General features: G+C 36.6%; 1 protein-coding gene across 1 annotated transcript in view; it reads left to right on the forward strand.

The window, feature by feature from the left end:
- Positions 1 to 23,447, forward strand: part of POLN (DNA polymerase nu) — a 90,697-nt gene that overhangs the window by 31,421 nt on the left and 35,829 nt on the right. Inside the window, exons 15-17 of the mRNA XM_059845319.1 lie at positions 5,076 to 5,133; positions 6,636 to 6,713; positions 7,140 to 7,254. Of these exons, the coding sequence (XP_059701302.1) occupies positions 5,076 to 5,133; positions 6,636 to 6,713; positions 7,140 to 7,254 (251 nt within the window). The remainder of the gene's footprint in view (positions 1 to 5,075; positions 5,134 to 6,635; positions 6,714 to 7,139; positions 7,255 to 23,447) is intronic.

A 23,447-nucleotide genomic window follows, 5' to 3' on the forward strand; every position in this document is an offset into this window, starting at 1 on the left:
TCAAGTGTGAGGAAATAATTGGTTTCTTGAAGCAACATCTATTAAAGCTATTAAATCTTACAAGATCACAGTCCCAGTAAATTTGATTATTTACAAGAAATGCAACTAGCTTTTGCTATTTGTTGGCACTGGTAGCCACTGTAAAGCAATAATTAATTCCTTTATTTTGCTCTGATGTTTGGCACTGTGCCTCTAACAGCAGGTGGATTGGTCACCACATCAAAGGATATGTACGTGATAACTTTACCTGTCTAACTCCTTCCTCCTGTTTGGTCTAACTCCTTGGCTGTTTTTTAGCTTCCCTTGTGACACATCTGTCCTGTATACATTTATGAATGGATATTCTTATCTTAGTAGTAAGTTTTGTCTCTGTTCTTAATTTTCAGTAAGCTCATAGAACAGTGAGGGAATTAGTCAGAATCAAATGCCCACAGAACAGTCAGCAGCCACCTCTGTGCATTCCCATTTATTTCAGTAACTACTGTTACATTGCTTTGTTCCTCTCCCTGTAGCTTTTAGGGCTTCAGAATGACATATTCTATCCAGGTTTAGAAATGGAGATCTGGGTGGTTATAGTTTAATGAGCCATTTTCCAGTAAAAAAAAGTGCTTATAACTATTGATGCCTTTGTATACAGACATGGATGTGTATTCTGAGAGTCACTGGGGTTTACTGAGGTTACTTGTTCAAAATAACAATTTATGCTATTAATAATGTAAATGGGGAGGAGGAGAGATGTAGGGGTTAACTGAATCTATATAAAAATCTGAAAGGGGAATCAGAGTATAGGAAATACAAACAACAACCCTACTTGATTTGGAGTAATAAATAATAAAAATTCACCATCAGCCTCTGTGATTAGGTGAAATCTAACTTCACTGACTTCAAAGGTAATTTATCCAATATATGTCTGTATACTGTAGTCCTTGGAAAGAACTGAAATAATATACTGGTTTTAATCTAGGAAGAAATGAAAATATCAGTGGCAAATAAAGATGCAGAATTTTGATACCAGAAATAAAAAGCTCAACAGCCTTGAACTGACTGAGAAGAAACTCATAAAACTGGGAAATGGCTTGTTTGACTTTGATTAGGTATTGTTTCATTGATAATTCTGCTCTCCTTGCATATAGTGACTTTCCTTATGGATTAGAGCATTATTTTTTGAGGCTTGAAGCTGTGTTTGTGAGGCTTTAAGAGAGACACCCAAAATCCATCAGTTCTGAGCCTCCTTGCCAGAACTGCTGGAGATAGTCAAATCCTCAATAGACAATCTCCAAGGGTAGAGGTTTTGGAACTTCTCTGGGCAGCCTGTTCCAGTGTTTGACCAGTGACACAGCAGAAACATTTTTCTTACATTCAAATGGAATTTCCTGTAATGGTTTCTGATTGTCACCTCTTGGCCTTGGGCATCAGTTAGAAGAACCTGGCTTCATCTTCTCTATGTGCTCCCATGTCAGGATGCTCTCAGGCATCCTGAGCAGAGAACAAGGATCAGTCTCTTGGCCTGCTGGTGATGCTCTTCCTGATGCAGCCCAGGATGCTGTTGGCCTTCCTGAGTACAAAGCTCATTGCTGGATCATGTTCAGCTTGTTCTTCACCATGATCCACAGGTTATGTTCTGCAGAGCTGCTTTCCAGACTGTGAACCCTGTGAACCCTGACAGCCTGTGTCTCCAGATGCCTGAGGTCCCTCTGAATCACTCATCTGCCATGTCAAGCACTGCTCAGGGTTTTGGATTGCCTGCCATCTTGCTGAGGTTGCATCAGTCCTGTTATCCAGGTCATAGATGGGGCTGCTGGGCCTTATTTACCCCTGGGTTGCTCCAGCAGTGGCTGACCTCGAGCTGGTCTTTGTGCCACTCACCAAAGCCCTTTGGCCCTGCAGTTCAGCTAGGTTTCAGTCCACCTCACTGTCCACTTATCTAACTTGTACTTCAGCAGCTTCTCTGAGGCTTTTATGAGTGAGTGTTTTGAAAGCCTTGCTGGAGTCAAGGTAAACAACATCTGCTGCTCTCCCTGCATCCACAGAGCTGCTTACTGCATTGCACAAGGTGTCACTGGTTAAACATGATTTCCCCATTTTAAATCCATGGTGACTACCCCAGATCATCTACTTGACTTTAATCTGTTTGCAGATGTTTTCTGGGTTTATTTGTGCCATCATCTTCCTGGGAACTGAGGAGAAGCTCATTGGCCTGTAGTTTTCTGCATCTTCCTTCTTATCCTTGTGGAAGATAAGAGTGACAGCTGCTTTCTTCAGAAATCTCCCCTGATCATCACAGCCTTTCAGACATATTGAATCTGGGATTTTGGCTTCATCTATCTTTCTATCAGTTGGAAGCTAATTTTGGATAACAGTGTTGTTTTTATATGTTTTTAATTTTTTGAAAAATAATGCTAGGATTTTCGTGTTAATTATCTGCTAGAATAACTTAATCTTTTTTTTTTCTTTTTACCCTCACTCAGAAACAATGAATAGAGGTATTATAATAATTAACTTCCACAACCAGATTTTCCACCACACTTTTTCAAGCATTCCTTCTTGACTGTTGAAACATGATTTTTCAGAAAGGGCAATTTTGTTTCTCTGTAAGTTCTAACAAGATGTGGATACCTTTTTCTAACAATAAGGGATAACATTCACATCTCAGATTGGATGATCTGTGAAGTTTCTACAGAAAGACTAGAAATGTACACATAAAAACAAAACTACAGGCTTTATTATGTAGCCCAAAGTGGTGGTGATCATGTGCCCAAACCACAATAATTTTCCACTTTTGATGTGGTAAAACAGACACCTGACTCAAGCAGAGGAAACCTTGATATTTGGAAGATTCTTGTGAGATAGTCTACTTATTTCTCTATTCCTTTAAATATCTGGAGTAAATTAATTTAATAAAATTTGGTCTAAATATTAGAATACCTCACCTCCAGGGGAACCTTAGGACAACTTGTCAGTATGTGTCTTATACAGATAGGTTGAACTATCCACTGGAGATTGCTGTCTTGGAGACAGAATCTCCACTTTGAGATTCCTGTGCTGGCTGTAGATTCTACCCTCTACAGCCAGTAGAGGTAGAATCCCTGGCTGTAGAGGGATTCTTCACAGCTTGTTTAAACCAGCAACTTGCCTAAAATTAATTAATCTAAAATTAGATGAGAGGGATGTGCTAAGATATTCCAATAGCTTAAAGATGAACATTACAACTTTCTTGTTTCTTGAGTTACCTCTTTTCTGAAGATCTAGTCAAATTATGAGGTGTTAACTAATTTACAAGTGAAAAGACATTTTGCACTTGTAATTTCTTACTGGTGTTTTCCAGAATTATTAATGACACTTTTAAATTGAGTTTAAGGTAGGCTTTGTTCATATGCCCCCAATGTAAACAAGATAGCAATGTAGTGATTGATTTTACATTGTTGATAGATTTTGAAATACTTTTTTTTTAAATTCACAATGTTCAGGATTTTGAAGCTAATGAGACAAGGAAAAGTATCAGTGAGAGTAACTATTAACAATTTTAACCTGTGCTGGAAATTACCTGAGTACGTCACACTGCCATTGTGGCATGAAAAGCCCCTCTCCATCCTCTGTTAGAATGGTTCCATAAATCAGAGTTAAAATGAATTTTAATGTGTGTAAAATTAGGCTCCCACATTCATTCATGTCCAGGTACGTAATAAAGGACTAAATTTTCTGAGTTTCTGAGGATCTACTAGATTCCGTGGCCACTTGGACTACATATTACTCATATGAATGAGCACTAGTTCTCCCCAGCTTGTCATTAGTGGAAATCAATAGCTGCCACTGGGAGTGTTAGTTTTGTGTACAGATTAAATAACCACTTGCTTCAAAAAATGACTTTAAAATATGCATTATCATAAGCATTGCCACAATTGTGTTTTTAACTGTTTCTAGAAGCTAAATAATAAAATATTCCAGTTGGCAAGTGTTTCTTCTGGGTATTGATGGACTGAGAGCAGTGTTGCTAGTTTTTACCCATGCTGTGAAAATATTCTGTATTTTGTGTGGTATTTTCCTATCTCTCTCTGTGGGGTGCTGTGGCAGGTGTTCAATTTGAATACATTTAATTGTACATCTTTAAGGGTGGTACTAATGCTAGGAATGGTACTGTTGTGGTTTGGGGTTTTGTTCTTTTGCTTCTGCTTTAGATTTCAATAGCTTTTGTTGTCTGATTACATCCCTCTTAAGTTTAAAATAACAATTTTGAGTTGAAAATTACATAGAAAATGATCATTTTGATTTGGAAATTATATAGCACTATTCCCACTCTCTGAACTTTCAGTACTGCATAATATTAGTATGTTCCTCTAATTCCTGAACCACTTGCAAATTAATTACATGTAATGGCAAAATCAGAGCTTGATACACATTCTCTTGTCATGTGTTGCTTTTCTAGATAAAGAGGCATAATGACACAAAATAACCGAAAGGAGTTGTCATGTGCATCTTTGATGCTTTACTGGAGGTGTATGAACCCAGATCTTGGGAAAAAAATCTGCTGCTGATCCTAGACCTGCATGTTGGTTGATAAAATTAGCTCTAGTTTTTAACCTGGACTGATGTGCTGTAGACAATAAATGGTTCCTTATTTATTTTATTATGCATTTCAAAAAAGTAGGAATAGATACTAGAAAAAGTCCAAGAGGCTGAAGAATATTCAGTTCCTTTAGCCTGCAGGCAAGATTCACATGTGTTCTTTTCTCAGAAGTAATGCAATATAACTAAAAGATGCAGGTTAAAACAAGAAGAAAATTCTTTTTTATTGGATTAGTAATTATCTTCTATGGTGCATCCAGAGATTAGGCTTTGAAATGGCCACAATGAGTAATTGTTCTTAGCACCTTCCAATTTTCATGGAAAAGTAAATATTCAAACGTGTATACAGATGCAGAGTGTGAGGATTCCTTTGGAAGCAAAGTGGTTAATATTTCTTATTATATGGGAAAAACTTGTTGGCACTAGTATGACTAATGCTGGTAATAAACTGTTCCTAAATATGTTTTAATAAATTTGCACTTACCGAGCATTTTTATTCTTCCTGTTTGTAGAACATTCAAGGTATCTCTAAACACCCAGTTACAATTACAAAGAAACAGTACATAAAAGGTAAACTGTGTTTTTATTAAGATGAAAAGGCAGTTTTATCTAATTATTTTACTGTGTGGTATTATATTTTGAAGCAAGCTGATAGGTCCAGTATTAAATATCAGATGATCAATGCTTTGTTATACATTAGCATTTAAACCAATTACTTTTTCTGGTCGTTCCTGTAAAAATATTTGGTGTTTCAGCACCAATTTAAATAGTTACAAGCCTTTAGATTTTTTTGTTTCCCTCACTTTTTCCAAATGAAATTGTGCATCTTAAATACCTTAAATATCCTAGGGATGATTTTGTGTGTTTAACTCTTAAGGCTTTGCCTGAGTCAAAGTTTAACTGTGCCATTTTAATCATACTCACAACTAAACACCAGTAGTTAGTCAAATGTGTTGTTTTTGATAACAGATGTGTTCAGGCAGATGATTTAAGGCAGATGGTTCAGAGAGAATCAAAGTGAAGTCTAGAAAAGCATGAGCCAAGTGATAAAGAGAGAGACCCACAGTAGCAGACTCAAATATGAGAGAGATTTTGGAACACACATTCTCCTCCTGGAATGCCTGCAGCCACAGCTGGGCAGTGCTGCTCAATGTTTCTCTGCTAAGGGCAAGCTTTGCCTTTTCACAGCTTTCCACTCCCTGTGTTGGAAATAATACAGGTCATTAAACAGGAGGCTAGGGAAGATAATGTAAAATTTTGACAGCAGTTTTATTTTGTCTACATGAGTCATTTTTCTAAGTATTTGTTTAAAGTTGCTATTAAAAACTGTGTCAGCAGGGGCAGCACAAACCTGAGGTGCTGGGCATAACTGTAGAACATGAAACTTTCTGGAGACTTTGTTAATCATTTTATTTGCTTCTCAAAAAATGTATTTCTAAGTTTTTCCTGTATCAAGACACGTTTTTTTCCATGTTCTTCACTTTTATGCTGACCAGATTCTGTTGCATTTCAAACCACCATCCCTCCCTACGCTATGTCAAGTGATATTCCCTGGATGCATTCAGTTTCTAGTACCTTGTGTTAGTGTTTCATGGTATTATTGGGGATTTCTGTCATTACAATTTGGATGCCTATGACAGCTGTATGTTCTCAATATTATATTCTCCTACCATCTGTAACTCAGAATTTGGTTATTAACACATTGCTGCAGCATGTTCAAAGATACAAAAATACATATTTTTACCTATTTTTGTAGAGCCTTCTTTATGAGTGTATCCTTTATTAAGTGATCTGTGAATAATGTTAGTCATTGCATATATTTGATAGCTTGTGTTTAGCAAAGGGCTTGAATTTGAAAAGGAAGTGAGCAGTACTGCAAGGATGGTGGAGGTAAAGTTGTACATGACTGATATAGTGAAATAATTGTGATGCTGGCAGTCGATGCTCTGCTAGTTTGCTTACACTGCCATTTCTGTGGTGGTAGCTGTGTATTTGGTATAAAACCTTCTATGGTTGGCAGCACAGTATTTTTGAACTGGTGTTTGGGATTTAAATGCCTATCTCCTCTCTAGGAAAAGAAGAGGACATAATAACTATTTCCCCAAGAACACTGTTTGTTTCAAAAAAAGGATGTTCATTTTTAGCAGCAGGTAAGAGAGAGAGAGTGAATGATTATTCTCATACATATTAATAGTCACAGTTCTGTCATGTCTTTTTCCCCTCTCCTTTGGATGACATATTTTACAAGGCTGTCAAATCCCTTAGTAACAATTAATAATGTTATATGATGTGTGTTCCTTATTATGCTTTGGAAGTGGATGATGTTTTAGCCTTGTGAGTAGAAACAGTTAATAAGATTAATTGACAAATGAAGATAATGAAGGATTGAGACAATTTGTGATCCATAGCTGGAATATAGCATCTTCAGGATGAGCTTCTTACAGGCATCTGCCTTTTTTGAGAATGAAGAAGTGATTGAATACTCCAGGCTTCCATTTGAATTTGTGATAATCCAGTTAAAATGCCAGTATGTTTTTATTTTAGAGCAATAGATGCATTTTAACACTGTTTTCTAGACTTTTCCCATATTGAGTTAAGGATCCTTGCTGACTTATCATCTGAACCAGAACTTCTGAAACTCTTCCAAGACCCTGAAATCACTGATATCTTTGCTACACTGGCCTCTCAGTGGTAAGATTAAATGCTGCATATTTTAATAGTAATTAGACAAAATAGTAAGAACAACCTAAGCTATTGTATTACTGCATAATGATAACAAAAGACAGTATTTTGTTACAATATGTATTGTTCATACTGTTTTAACACTGTGAATTCTCTTCTGTCTTTCTGAGCCTTCTCTTCACATATCAAAATGCTGCAATCCAACAGGCCAGTATGAGCCTTGTGGCTAAAGCTGATGCAATGATACATTGTGAGCAGTGGTTGCTGATAGCTTCCTCCTTCTATTATTTTTAACCAATTCTTTCAAAAAATCCAGAGCAGCACTTAGGGAGGTTATCCATCTGAAAAAACAGAACAGCTTTTCTCAATAGAAGTACAAGCATTTTTGAAATTTACTTAGACATCCAATAGAAGTATTGGAATCATATTACATATAGCTGAGAAACAGAGACTAGAGCTTATGGGATTTCTTTTGAACTAAGAGGGTTTAGTGCTTCCATAATCTGGAATGATTTGGAAAAAGTGCTACCCCAATCATTTAAAAAAAGGTAGATTTTTTAATCTCCATATCTACATAATTATTTACTGATCTCTTCCGTATACCAATTAAAATATTAACTATCAAAAAAATAGAATATTAGTCACTTAGCTGTTGAAGATATTTTTTATTGTTATTTATATCATGGTGATGCCTAAAAACCTCCATTGTACTCAGAAGTGCATGAGCATTCAATAAGTGCCAGGACAGATGTCAAGAAACTTGTGGTTTCAACAGATAGGTCAGAAAAAGATTGAGTAAAATGCTGTAGCATAAAACTGTTTGAACAGAATGAAGTTCATGTAAATATTATGCAATTTCCTTATTTTCTTTGTCTCCCCCTCTCTTTTATCTTTTCATCTCCATTTTAGTTGGAAGATTGTTAGCTGAAAATGAAAGCAAAAATACCTATGATTGATTGAGCTAAATTCTCATCCTACAGTTTCTAAATTTTTACGGGCATAGTCTTCCCAAACATGGTATTTCCTACACACTTCCGTAGTTCACAGAATCTTAGAATGCTAGAATGCTTTGGGTTGGAAGGGACCTTAAAGACCACCAGGTTCCAGTTCCCCTTCCACTGGCAGCGAGACCTTCCTCTATCCCAGGTTTCTCCAAGCCCTATTCAAAGAGGCCTTGAACACATCCAGGGCTGGGACATATTTGTTAATATGCTCTGAATTTGTACAAAGAAACAAAATGGAGCTCACATTATATTTATTCTGCTACCAACAACTAAATCTGTGCTTGAGACGTGCATTCTGGGAGAACTAAACTCCAGACCACAAACATTCCATTGAACATATCTATGGAAAGATCACCTTTCTTTTAGAGTTTCTTAGAAGCTTCTCTTGATACTGTAATAAATTCTTAGCTCTAAAACGATATCACTAGAACCTCATGATGGACTTAAATCCTTATTTTAGTTTGATGATTTATTGGGAATGTATGCATGAAGATGAGTCAAATTTTGTCTCAGCTCTGGGCACTGCTCCAGAATACCATTCTATTCAGCAATCTCACGGCTCTTGACAGACATCAACCTCTTGCAGTTGCTACACGGTAACTTTAAATTTAATGAAATATTACAGCCAAATATTTTTATCAGACAGAATTGTCATGGTGTGTCTACAAAATCATTACATAATGATTCTGCTGACTCTAGTCTCAAGCTTCAGTAAAGCTAATGCTTGGAAGAAACTTTCTATTGAATCTGTTAGATGACTTATGAATCACAGGAACACGAAGGTCGTGTTTAATCTCATCTAACCTTGGACATCTGTCACATACTTGGGGAGATTCATTTGGCAGACTGCTGATAAGATATACTGCAGACTGTGTAATAAGATCAGTTGCACAATAAAAGTGTTGAGTTCTCAGCTCTCACCATTGAGAACAAAGTAGGTCTGGGGTGGCCAGCTTAAATGTGGACATCTGTATTTGTTCTAACAAATTGAATTCCTCCTGTTGGGTCAGTTCCTACTGAACTCATCTTGGATTTTTGAATGTTGTCCTTAATTTCTTTGGCACCAAAGAGAAGATATAAAATTACAGGCTTCGCAAATGCTTTCTCATTCCAGATATTTATTCATCTTTCATAGTCTGCTATTGATAAATAAAATCTTTAGGGCCAAAAATTAGTCAATTGACTTTATTGTAGTTGATTCTATTGACTAGTATTAGAATCAGTTATGAGAAGAACAAAATAAACAACAAATCTTTTATCTCTTCTGGGTTGTCTGGTTTTCTCTGGGTCTTAATCCTTTAAAATCTGTGCAACTGATACACCAATGGGCATAGCAAAAGTTTTGTTCTGTTTGAAAGAATTGCATGTTGTTAGTATTTGTAAATCTTTCCTAACATATTTTGTACAATTGGAAAAACCTTTACAAAAAAAGGTTTTTTCTCTACAAGATCTATAAAGAATGGATTAGTTTCTGAAGCTCCCTCTCCAAGGACAAAAAATTAGGTTAGTGTTAGTATCTAGTAGCAGATCAGCTTCTGAATGCATGTCAGGTGGTATCTTTTAGCAGGTTTTCTGTATCTAAAAATCCTTAGTCTGATAAATATTAAATCATAAATAGAGAAGAATACATTATTGGATAGAAATCTGAGCCACACTCTAGAGTCCAGCCAAGTTTTGTATCAGTTTATTCACTTATTTTTTCTAAACTTCATGGCTCCTTCACTGAAACATGACTCCCCATTCCTTAGCTGCCCTTCAGACTAAAGCCTTCAATCTGAAATCCAACCTTTTAAAAAACTTTCACAGGCTTTTTATAGCATTTGGCAGGAAATACACATGGGTGGGCAGTTTCTGCAAAGAAGTGAACTCTATGAGTTCCTGATTAAATTAAGATCTCTTATGTATAAAAGCTTTCCTTTCAGAATTTGGTTTGGTATTCTGTGCTGTGACTCAGCCTATCTCTGCTGCCTTAGAGATGCATTTCTCTTGGAACCCTGTTGGATCCATGTTTCTGCTAAACATCATTCATATGGAATCTTTACCCTGGTCAGCAGAGCAGATAGAGGTGTGTGTGTGTGTTAGCCCAAACTGTGTCTGTACATGGTAGTAAAGGGCTGAGTGGAGGTGTTAACTTCCAAGCTAAAATTCACTAATGTGCAACACACTACCCAAACCAACCCCAGTGAGAGGCAAGGCTCCCATCAGGCTGGGCTGGGGTCTTGTACTGCTCTGGTGAGCTTGCAGAGACAGCTCGTTTCAGGAGTAACTCAGCTCCAGCACTCTGTGCCTCCCTGCTCTGGCCTCAGCTGTTTGCTGGAGACACTGCTTGCTGGAGAGTGCTTTTGAAGTATTGTGTATTCCCTTTGGCAGAACTGTTTTGAAGTGGCTATTCAGCTAAAATAGCTAAAATCAGAAGCTAAAATAGCTAAAATCAGAAGCTTCAATTAATTTCCACAGAACCACAGAATGGTTTGTGTTGGATGAGGCCTCTAAAGATTATCTAGTCCATCCCCTTGCTATGGGCAGGGACATCTTCCACTAAACCAGCTTGCTCATCTCTGCCTTGTACAGCCAAGATATTTTCTGGTCATCTAACATAGTTACCCCAGCTAAAACTAAGGTGATAGAGATTTTGATGCTCACTTGTATATGCTTAGTGCTCTTCTTCCTGTTTTGCTGGGATGATGATCATAAGGTATTACCAAAATTATCTTACAGTGAGTCCTCTGTTATGTCCTACAAAGAAAAAACCTTAAAGACAGATCAACACCTGCTATGACAACAACACCAAGAGTGCATTACGTTAATGACACACTGAACACATGGCAAAGTTTCAAGGCTTGCCTAAACTTTTAAAAATCCATGATATAATGGATTCTAGCTACCTGCAAGTTCACCTTGTGTTATGTTGCCTTGATGCCCTATGACAGTCATAATCCTTTTAAATCCAAATCATCATCCCAGTGCTGAAAGTGATGAGAGCTGTCCTGGCAGCTCTCTGACCAGCCAAGAGATCTAACTGCCATTAGACATGCCTCACTATGACAACAGACCTCAGTATGAACTTTCTCTCACTTAAGCTTCTACAAAATTAATAAAAAAAAAAAATTTGTATTTAAAATGCTGTTGATGTGCATATCTTAAAATCACTTTCAAAAAGAGATGCTGAAAAATAAGTTTAGTCTTTAAGGTAATCTGCACTTCGCAAAATTTAGTAATTCAGGGTGTAATGATTACCTGTCTCTTTCAAACTACTCTTTTGCCACCCTTCTCAGTAGGTTGTTGTTCCTCCATCATAGTATATACTTATATTGGCAACATTGAGTCAAAAACCAGGCAAAGTATCTTGATTTAGCTAAGCACTTAAACACATCATAGTATGATGTATTTCATATAGGGGTTTCGTCTGTCTGACTTCTGCCTACTTTACTGCTTGAGTGCTTTTTTTGAATTGGGATAGTACTGCTTCAGAGTTCCTATGATTGGAGCATTAATCCATACTTAAAATATTTGGGTAAGTCCTTTCCTTTGTTTCTTTAGAATCTGTCTCAGACAACTGGAGATCCCCAGTTGTGACAAGTTCAGTTGCATCCAGCAGAGCACAATGCTGCCCTCTGTTAGGGGTCCTGAGGGCAGCCTGGCCATAGAAATGCAACTCATGTTATTTATTGCTCTGAACAAGCTTAGTCAATTTAAGCTTGAAGATGTTGTCACTGTGATCCATTATTTGCTACAGATATTCCTAATATCTGCAAAGTATATTTATGTTCTATGTTTTATGTTCTCAAGCCTGAAATAGAACACTGATATGTCTGTCATAAATAGCCTAGCAGATTTATGAGACCATTTTGCCCTTTCTAAATTATAACTATGAACTCAGATGGTAAAATGTGTAGACTTGATATCCTCGTAAACCAAGAGTTCAGAGGAAAAGACCCCGTAAGTAGATTTGTTCCAAATGGATTTCAGTGAAAGTCCAATACTTCTATATCCAGAAATTTAGGAAAGGGAATACCCAGATGATTTATAGTCTCTAGGGATAATACTAGCATATGAAACAAAGAACATTCTCTTCACCACATTACTTCTCTGAGATTTAATAATATTTTTAGATTGTTTGCATTGATTTATTGTTATCTTCTCATGGTAAATATGCCTTTTCTTTAGATAATATTTCCTATTTGAAAAGGGGAGAAATTAACAAAGATATTTAGTAAGTTGCTTATGGTATGATCTACTTGCAAGCATGAATTTATTACTGCTATAAATGGTGAGTGTTTAATTGTGTGAGAGTAGAAAGATAATTGTCCCTGTGCACAAACTTTCCCATGCAGTAGTAAATATCTGGATATTTTCTGTCGTATATTCTGTGCTATTGATTGTCTGTAGATCCAGTGTAATGATACCCAAGTTGGTCTATGCCTCAGAAAAATGCCTTTAATAGATAACATTGTTAAGCAGTTGTACTCTAACTCTTTTTCAGTTTGGAAATCAGAGAACACACAAAAGGTTTGCCTGTATGCAGTGAGTTTTCCTTAAATTCTAAAAGCTTAAAGGAGAACAGAGAAATTTAAATAATCTCTATTAAAAATACTTATGTATTACTATATAGTAGAGGAGTAGGTCTAATACTGTTCAGTATACAGATGTGTTGTGTATTAAAAGGTATAATAATCTGATAACTGCTGCCATTCCAGTGTGAAAATGGGCATCTTCTTTAAAGTATCAATTTCTAGCTCTGAACTGTAATTTAACCTGTACACATTCACTACTGAAGGTGAATTAAAGTAACAAGGTAGTTAGTGCATACTCTTTAAGGGTAATATTTGCTCTGATTATACCAATGAAAGGATGATTTGTGGCAGTTGTGTGCAATGCTTACACTCATGGCAGTGTTTGAAAGAAGGCTGTAGCATTTGATAGTGGTCTAGTTGCTCCTGTTTCACATTGAGATCTGAGTTTTGTAAGATCCAAACCACAAAATACTCCCTTCTCTCTCATCTGTCATCTGCTCCCTCATATTCATGCTATTAGTGCTTTCTTTTGTGTGGTGATGGAGAGCAGCATGAATACCTGTGCTTCTTCCAGGTATTGAATTTACCTTCTAGTAAGTACTGGACATAATAATTGTTCACCTGAGTCTGTGTGGCTTTCAGGGAGTTTAAAAAAATGGCTCCAGAGAAGAAAACATATCTTTGTACAATGTCTTTGTACCCACGGCAGTTTATATCTTAAATAAAGAAATGTGTAATTATCCTAAAATTCTAAGGGATTATAAATTCTTTACCACCAATCATTTTGAGAAAAATTTCTTTTTATTTTTATAGTGTAGGCTTGGTTGGCTGATGGTTTTAAGACATGGAAGAGTCTTTAGCTTATACTATCCATGCCACAGTCAGAGGAACCTGAATACTTCATTTCAAATAACCTTGGGAACTTTATAAAATATTCTGAACAAGAAAGTCCATCTCTCCTCAGCTGGTATTTCTGTGGTATCATGGTGATATCTGTTCTGAACTGTTTTGTAAGAGACTGACATGCTGGTTTTGGAAATTACTTAAGAAAAAGCCTAGAGAGAAGCAAAGCACAGAATTGAATTTTCTCCCTTCAAAATGCTAATTTCAATTAGCATGTTGAAGGGAGAAAAGACTTTATGTTATGGTTTTGGGTTGTCTTTTTTTTTTTTTTTAAAAGTTCAGCCATCCTTTAATAAAAAGACGACAGTGCAGAAAAGTTTGGTTTATTCTTCGCAGAATGTCTTCCTGCAGGAAGTGTGGGATTTTGTTTCTTTACCACCTGCAAAGCAGGGGGTTCACAGAGCTGATTATATCCAGTGATGGCCAGGTGAGCCAAACTGTTACCTACTGGCAGTTGGTCTGGTAGGAACTGTGACAAAATAGGGACTCTTGTTTTTCCAGCCTCTTGGCAATTCAGGATACTTCCTGACAATAGCCCTATCTGCTGATACCCTGCTGGGTTCTGAAGAACACAGGATATAAGCAGAGGTATTTTGGATATTCCTGAAATTAATCAAAATAAGTCCTCATGAGCTGAATCACACAAAAAGATAACTGGGTCTGTTTGAAAAAGATAAGGTCAGGTATGCACAAATGCTTGGTGGTAGGCTGACTAAATATATACACACCTGCCCATATCCATTTCATATGACTTTGTTTCAAACACCTTCTTTGTATTAAATAGATTAAAGATTAATCCTCCACAAAATAGTATTTTTTCAGGTTAAATCATATAACTGTATGGTATAGCAGATATGGAATTCAGTTAGGCTGCTGACTCAAATAGCAAGAGGAAAGGCCAGTTAATCAGGGATAAGTTAAATAGATTTCTGGGAAGTGAACGCCACATCTGCAGCTGAATGGTTTTTAAACAGATATGAATATTTGTCCTTCTATATTAATTTTATGAAGATATTATCAACAAGCTTGAACAGAGTCATTATTAATCAAGAGATGTCACCTGTGTGTTTGTTAGGTGATTAAGGAATAATTAAATAATCATGCCTATCCAGGTGGATTTTTACTAAGGAAACAGGAGGAGGATTAGCTCTCCTCCTGTCCCCATTAGTAGACATAGAGTTACAAGATGCAGCCACAGGGTTACACAGCTCCCTTCACCCCAAGCAGAGCTCTTTTAGTTTTGTTCTTTGTCTAAATAATGAACTATACCATTTTAATGTTCTTGGAGCCCCATATTTGTCTAAAGATTTTTTAGATAATCCAGGCTATTTCATACTCTTCTAATCTTCTAAGACATGGGGTCTCTTGGGTTCATTCATTTCTCCCCTTTTTATGAACTTAATGTCACATCTGAAATGAATTTGAGTTAATGAAAAATGGCAACATCTTTGTTTTTGGAGTTGCAATGAAGAGACATTCCATGTCACTGAGCACATATAAAATGGTGAAACTTTTGCAGTATTAAGACAAGTTACAATCATATCTACTCTTTACTGGGGAGTATTTAGGGTTACTTCTAGAATGCTTCAAAGAGAGTGGAGAAAAGTTTTCTTGTGTGTTACATGGCAGCCCCCTTAAATAAGTGTAGCTGAGCTTCTCTGCTGAAGTCTCTCTTTAGAAGTGTGTGACTGTTGTGATCCTTCAGCTCTGAAGTTTGGTTCTGTAACTCAGCCTGTATTTGTTCACTGTAAATCAGGAGGTCCTAAACTCAGTGCTTCCTGCTAGGACACTCACTAAGGCTTAATATAACTTTTTTTCATTATCATTTACTTGGCTGGCTTTCTAATCCTGTTACAATTTTTAGTTTCAGGGCTTCTACTTACTTTCCTTTGGTGAAACAGATTCTGAAGAAGCATTTTTTGCTATATTTTTTTTTTTTCTGTTCTGATCAATAGCTAAAATCTCTCATCTTGTACCTTCATTTAGAGTGATACTGATAAAAAGTGTGGAATCAGTAATTTGTTTCTTATATGGTGTTAAGAGAGAATTTCAGTTTGATTGGGAAGGCATGCTCTTTCAAATCAAATCACTTATTCAGGGACAGGTATTATGTACAGGTACTTCTCATTATGAATCTCATATTTAATAACTTGTTTGGTAAAGAAGTTGTGAGTGAGGCTGTACCTTTTGCAGCTCCTGCAGCTGGTGTATGTGGTAAACAGGGAAGATGTTCAGTTTGCCTTCTCAGAATCAGAGTTTTAAAACATTGAAGCTCCAAGTTCAACACCTCATAGGTGTTGGTGTGGAATATTTTAACAGTGTTACTTTTGCAGCAAACAGATTTCTACATGCTTTGAAAGTTCATTTGCAAGAGTTTATATTAATGAAATTTAACACTTGTCTTACTTTTCACTCTGACAGTCTATATGACAACCTGTGGAAATTTCACCTTGTACATTACACTGCCTTGTAAAAGTGCAACTGTGGCTTTAGTTTAGACTGGCAGATGAAGCAGAGGGAATAAAATCTTCAGGAAGCATAATGGCTTTTGTTTTTAGAAGCTTTGAATAAATCAGGCAGTTAACTAGAAGTTTAAGCAGACAGCTTAATTTTAGGTCACATTGGGAGCTTATTATTATTGCACATTAAATGCTTTCTTAGCCTTCTAGAGTAAATGAAAAATAAAGTTTTACAATTGCCACCACAACTAACACAGAAACTAGAGAGAAAGCAAGCTCTGAGGAGGCTGGATAGTCCTCAGGTTTTTTTTTGTGGTGTCTGATAACTTTTGGCTTTGCTAATTTCATAGAAAGGTTTTGTTGTGTATGAAACTCTTATCTCCAAACAGTCATGTCCTTCTAGAGTGACTTTGATAAAATGCTCTGTTTTATGAGCACACTCCAGAGCTCAGTAAAATATTTCCATTTATTTCATTTAACTCCAACTCTAGTGCCAAGCTAAATTTTGATGAAATTAAGAATGTCACAGCAATTCATTTTTCATTTTACTTTTGCCTTTAGTTCAGTGTTGACCCAAGGCATAGCAGAAATTTAAGCTGAAAGGGCTGTTTATAGAGAAGATTGAAAAAGATGGGATAGGAAGTTTCTTATCCCTCCTTGCAGAATTTGTTAAAGACCCATATATATAGCATGACTGATTTCTTTCTTTTTTGATTGCCTGGCCAAGATATTTCACAGTCTGTCTCTTATTTTTTTCTGTATTGTGTGGATGTTTGATGTAATGTGACATCTCCTCTCTTCCCCTGCCTATTTTTCCTGAGCAAACTATACATTGTTGGAACAATATGATAGCTCCATGTTTTGTTCTGTGTAACATCTGAGATGGCATTACAGCATCTTTTGATTATGTGTTAAGAACTCTGTTCTTTCTGTTTCACTTTTCTAGTATTTATCTAAAGGCTGCTTTGAAGGTCCCTCTATTTCTTTGAGACTTTTGACAGGTCCAAGATGTGTAATTATTTGAGTCTCTACTGCAGCTGCCTGTGTCATCTCCCAAAATGGCTGCTGTTCTGTCTTAACTATTTGAAGCTGCTTGAAGAAAAACTTGAAAAGTGATAAGTAAAGAAAGAACTCCAAGGGCATTGATTTGCATTTGATCCCTGTTGTTTTATACAAATGGCCTCTGAGAAATTTTATGCCATCCTAGTTTGCATAGACCTCGTAATCCATTAATATTTATTTGTTCTTTCAGTGATGGTGCCCATCGCTGTCGATGCTCACACCGGGACCTGATGGGGGGAGTTAGTTACCCTGACTTCCTTCTCTTCTGTGCTTATAGACCCAGAAACCCTAAAATAAGACTGCCCTTATGGCTCAGAAATAAAAAAAGACTATGGATATGTGAGGTGAAAGCCCTTTTTTTTTTCCTATAGGGGTGAAGGAGAGGCAAGGTGAAGGTTGCAGGGTAAGGTGTGTTCTTTCGAGTACCTGTGTCAGCGTCAGGGACTTCCTGCTCCAGCTGACATATGTCCAGAATTCTGCATTTTTAAAGAAAAATCTTCTAAGTGGCCTTTTTCTAATGAAGAGCACTGGAAATAAGTGCTATTTAATTTATCTCTTCAGTATCTGTTACCTGAAACAGCAACATGCCAGTAAATATCTTTATTAAGATAATGGATCATTTCAGACCTAAATTAATCTCTCAGCAAATTGTTACTGATGACAGCTATAATTTATGACATAACGTTGTTGCAATTGCTTTATCTGGTTCCCTGCTACTTTAAAATGTAACAACAGAAGACTTCTGACCCTCACAGCAAACTGCAAAGTCATGTCTTCATCTTCTTTAAAAAACAAGAAATTTAGATACCATGCTCTTTAAAAGGAGGTTGAGGACTAATGAAATAGATCTTCATGCAGTGGATTTTAGAGGCTACTCACACAAAATAAATTATTTTATGATTAGCTATTGGAAAAAGTTTTAAAATGCTAAAGTGCTTCTGGATTCTTACAAAAGTGTTTTATAGGGGTTATAAAGATTTTCCTGGTGCTAAGTACATATAAAATAAATTAAACCACAATTTTGTAGAGTGGCATACCCAAAGGGAAAAGAGACAAAATGACAAAAATGTTTTAGAGTTGGCTATAGTCTGGGAAGGATGACATCAAGCTGACAGCTGTAGTCTTTAATTGAAAGAAGCTGAACACAAATAAAAACTTTTAAAAACCTTCTTAACTAAATAAAACACAATGTTAAACTCCTGAATTGTCTGTTGTGATTCTCTCCCCTCTGTGTTTAATTGACCCCTATATTTACATGGAAGATCCATGCCAGAGGTCTTCCAGCATGTGCAGTCAGGGGCTACTGGGGGACAGCTCTGCCTTTCCTGCTGCCAGGGTGGGGTTGGATATACATGTATATAAATGTAATACTATGTATTACTATGTAATACATAGTATTGCCCTTCAGGTGACGAGGAAGAGATGTGAGGGATGTGGTGTCCTATGCTGTGAGGAGATTCTTGGTGTTATTCTGTAACCTTTTCTCTCACTTATGCAAACTAGGTAATGATAAAATTGCAAATACAGACATTTGACATGACCTTTGAATCAGACATGAGAAGTGTTTAGAAGTGACATAGATTAAAAAAATACTACAAAAACCTGATATATACTTAGGTTATATTAGAAAGGTTTATCTTTCTGTTACTCCTGACCTGCTGTTTCCCTTCTGGCAAGATGTTAGTCTGCATTTTAGTCTTTGTAGATGCTTTTTTTTCATAGAATCCTACAGTGGTTTGTGTTGGGAGGAACCTGGAAGACTATATAGTTCCAACACCCAACCATAGACAGGGGACATCTTCTCTAGGGCAGGATACTCAGAGCCCATCCAGCCTGGCTCTGAACACCTGCAGAAACAGGGAGTCCACAGCTTCTCTGTGGAGAGGTTTCTTTCCTATTTTTAGAAAAGTATCTAACTGTATTTCCACTCTTCTGGGCAGTCTAGAAAAATTTCATTTTACATCCTGCTGTCTCCATGCTCTTATGTGAAAGAATCTCATTATTTTTTGTTTTGAACATAGTTGTGTAAATGCCTCATACTTATAGAAAGCATAGAAACCATATATTTTACATTTCTGTATGAAAAAAATGGGCTAATTTTACATCTCTTATGTCTAGCTCTTGATTGATACAGCACAAAAGTAGTGATATATTTTGATATGACAATGTCTTCAGAGAAACTGTTTCCCAGCCTCTTCCTTTTCTGTATTTTGTAGCAGAGATAAGCCAGGCAAAAGTAATTCCAAGTTAGCTTCTGCATATTACCTTTCAAATGTCTGAGACAAAGTATGCTTGAGCCTTGTCAGCATTTTCCATGAGTCATGGAATAGCAGCTTTCAAAAAAATTGTTTATCCTTGCTCATTGCATTAGCAGTGGCTGAACTGGGTTACAGGTAGCCAATTTTTTTCTGCATGTCTTGGATACTCATATACATTGTTATATATATGTGTAACTGTTATCTATATATATATATAAAACAGAATATATATGTTCTGACTGCCTCAGATATAAGGTCTGCTAAACTGAAAAATTGAACTTTCAGAATTTACATGATCTACCCAATGGTGATGTTGCTGTAGAACTGGGCTTTTCTAATTTTATTGATTACATAAATGTCCATACCTGTTTCATATCCAAACACAAAGTTCCAGGCTCAAACTAACAGAATATAAATCTCTCATCTGCTGTTAAACAGCAACAGGTGATGGAAAATGAGATTTATATAGTTCACTGATGAAAACATAAAAAGCTGTAGGAGCCATCAGATGAACAAATGTGTACTCACTCATACATTGAGTCATTCATTGGACATTAATGACAGCATATAAAATGAATTTAATGCCACTCCATCTCATTTCCCACATCAACAATTCACAGCTTGGACTTGGATTAATTGGCAGATGCAAGAGAGCAGCCAAGGGTTTGTGGCTATTATGAGTGAGCATAGCTTGGCTGGGGTGTAATGCAGATCAAGGCAACACATGCCTGCCAGATATTGTGTTTGAGGAGTTTGTTCTGCCTTTTCCTGTGCATAAACAGTTGGCTTCCGTCACCACACAACGTTTCCCAGAAATTCTGGAATGTCTTATCGCATTCTTTTAAGACTGATTTCCTCCCATTTCTACCTGTTCTCAAGGTTTTATTTTGCCATTGCTCATATGTTATGCCCTGTGGCCTCTTTAATCTTAATGGGGTTTTTATGTGTTGATGTTGTGTGAGCTCATTTCTGTTTACTAAAATTCATGTTAGTTTTTTAGTATTCTGCACAGGTAAAAATTAATCCATTGAGATGTCAACTCTGTATTAAATGTGCTATTCCAGTTTAGAGTTAAACTTTGTTAGAATTACAGATATGATTGCTGTATTTTTTTGGGGGTATAAAGAAACTTCGTGTTCATATGTACTAGAGACTTAAGACTGAATTCAGTAGAAACTCTTTGAGATGTCCATTATACGCCATTAATAAATGAAAATGTACGGTGAAATTTGGAGAAATTATGATAATATTCAAAGTATTTTCTCTGAAAAAGTAATAAATTATATATTCCTCCTTTTGTTTTGTATCTTCACTTTGTTTCTTAATCTTAATTTCACGTTATCCTTCTTCACTGTTTGCTAAAAAATTTTTTCCCCATGTTTTTTACTCTCAGAATTAGGCAGCTATTCCCCTTTAGACACACAATCCAGTTCTTCCTAGAGCCACCTTTTTAAAGACTTTTTGTATCTCTACTCTGACTGTGTTTTTTAGATATTCTACAGTTTTGGCTGCAAGTTGTTTGCTGCTTTCACAGACCTTCTTAGATATTTTAGCTCTGCTAACTCCTTCCCAGGATCCTGAGATTTGCCAGCCTGAGCATGTCTTGCAGCACTGAGGGCTGTTCTTCATTCTGCCTGAGATGTCTATCAAATAAAGTACTATAAGGCAAAGTACTTACAATCAGTGCTAAGCAAAGTAAAGGACAAGCAAATCAGAGATGTGGAAATAGCCTGAGACAAGTATGCAGGCAAGGACAGGAATGTAGAAGGTGAAATACTGCACATTTGGAGATTTGAAGATGGTGAAAATACTGATTATGAACTTGAACTTTTCCCAGCATATTTGAGAGAGAGTAATGAGAAGCATATAGTAAAATGGAAAAATATGTTTCATGCTAGAACTAGTAATTGCATATTTATTTCCTGCAGGCCTTCAGGAATTTTGCTGTTTCCACAACAAAATCTGCAGCAAATTCTTTTTCCTCCTAAGCTTTTTTCTGTATCAATTTCTATAACATTGCATTAACAGTCTTCTGCTTAGTCCACCTGTACAGACAATGCTGGGTGAGCTGGAGTCACACCCTCAGTGCCACTGCCCAGCAGCTAAGACTACTTTATGCCCATTCACCTTCCTTTTTCAGATTCAAATCTATTTTAAAAAATGCATTTCCACTAAAGATCTCTGTTACATATACCTCAGTACTGAATATTTTCATGCCCTAGATGGCTTTCTGAAAACTTCTTATGCAAGTATGCAGATCACAATGTCTTTTTATCAATATTATGGGTGTTCCATGATGAGTCCAAAGGCAAAATAAAGATTTTATCATGAAATAGGTTCTCACAGTACCCATTAAAACAAATCAATTATCACAAACCTAAATTAGTTTGTAAAGGAAACAGGATAAAGCAGAAAGCCCACTGGGGATTTCTAATATGGCTGCTGCAGTTCTGAGAAACTGCACACCTCCCCTTTAATTTTATTGTTCCAAGGAATAAACAGCCTTGGCCTCAAACTGCAGGAATGCCTCTCTGAATTACAGAAGAAATCAAACACTCTAGTAGAAGCCAATAATTGTCAATACAAAGAGAAATAAAGCATTTATTATGGAAAAAAGAATACTTATGATTAATGGCTTCTGTTTGCTCAAGCAGTTTTGATTTATATGGCAATTTCATACCTTATAATTATGTATTCTTTTATGTGGTACATAAATTTGCAAATACTCAGAGTGGTAGATTTAATGCCTCTCTGTCCAATGCTCACATTTCCCACTGACATGCTTGGAGGTGTTGACTGACCATTTTGGTTCTAACATTATATTGAGGGAAATATTTAAGATAAGGCTCTGGAATTTTTATTTTTTCCATGTGTTTCATGGCTAATCACAGACCAGGAATTGCTAAGTGACTGTAGGATTGCCATGATTACATGATTCATGTACATCTGCACCAATGCAACCTGTTAGGCAAGGTTTTATTGTGATTGCTGACACTGCCAGTCATCATTACAGCAATAAGACTATTTCTGTTTTTTCCAGTCAGCCCTCCAAGCTGAAGTTTGGATAATGCAAAATCATAATCAAAGTTCTAGCAGCAGCTGTGCACACAACCCCGTTCTGGTTTCTTTCACTGCTAAAACTTCTCTAGACCCATCAGTCCCTCTCAGCAAGTCTCACCTTGTGTCTCCCTCAGTACCATGGTCTGATGAGGATCTATATTCCCCTACAGCTCTCCACAGTTCTTACCCACTGTGTCCTTTCTGTTGTAGCCCTTCTTTTCCAGAGAAGTGAGCAGCTGATGTACCCACTGCTTCTCAGTTGTCTCTAGCCTCTGACTTCAGTAAATCTGCATGTAAATTCTGCTCCTGTTCTCCCATTCCTTGCCTTGTCCAATCCTCTCTAGTTCAAATTATGCAGTATTAGGAAAGCAGTATTACATTTTTAGGCTTTCCCCAGTTTCAGCATTCCCCAGTCTTAGTGTTGCATGTCAGAAAGGTCCTCAGGTGATATTTGATCTTACCAGATTCTATTTTCCCTTGGGATCAATGCTTTCTCAAGTGTCTATGTAGTTCTCTGCCAGGTTCTTCAGGAAATTCCTGCAGTCTTTCTGCTGGAGATTGTTTCAGGAAATCCTTAATGATGTCTAGTTTCCTAATTCTGCACTTATTAGCTCCTATTGCCACTTTGTCCTTGTATTCAGGTACAACTGGGAATCTCAACCTATTGTATTCAAAAAGATCCATGAACTTTTGACCTGCCACAGCTAAGAAAGTAAATTGTAAGAGTCTCAACCTAGCAGAATGGTTAAGTGGGAAGAGTCTTCATTACAGGTGGAAACACTATTAAATTACTCTTGTTTCTCAACTAAACTGAGCAGTGAAAAGTTTTGTTTCATCTTTAAACAGTTAGTAGTAGTCAAAGGAACAATGTGAGCTTCTGCAAAACCAAAGATTTTTTGTCCAATGAAGGCTGGAAATTATATTCAGTTTTATTTTTCCTCT

The sequence above is a fragment of the Haemorhous mexicanus genome, chromosome 4, assembly GCF_027477595.1.
Source record: "Haemorhous mexicanus isolate bHaeMex1 chromosome 4, bHaeMex1.pri, whole genome shotgun sequence".
NCBI classification, from domain to species: Eukaryota; Metazoa; Chordata; class Aves; order Passeriformes; family Fringillidae; genus Haemorhous; species Haemorhous mexicanus.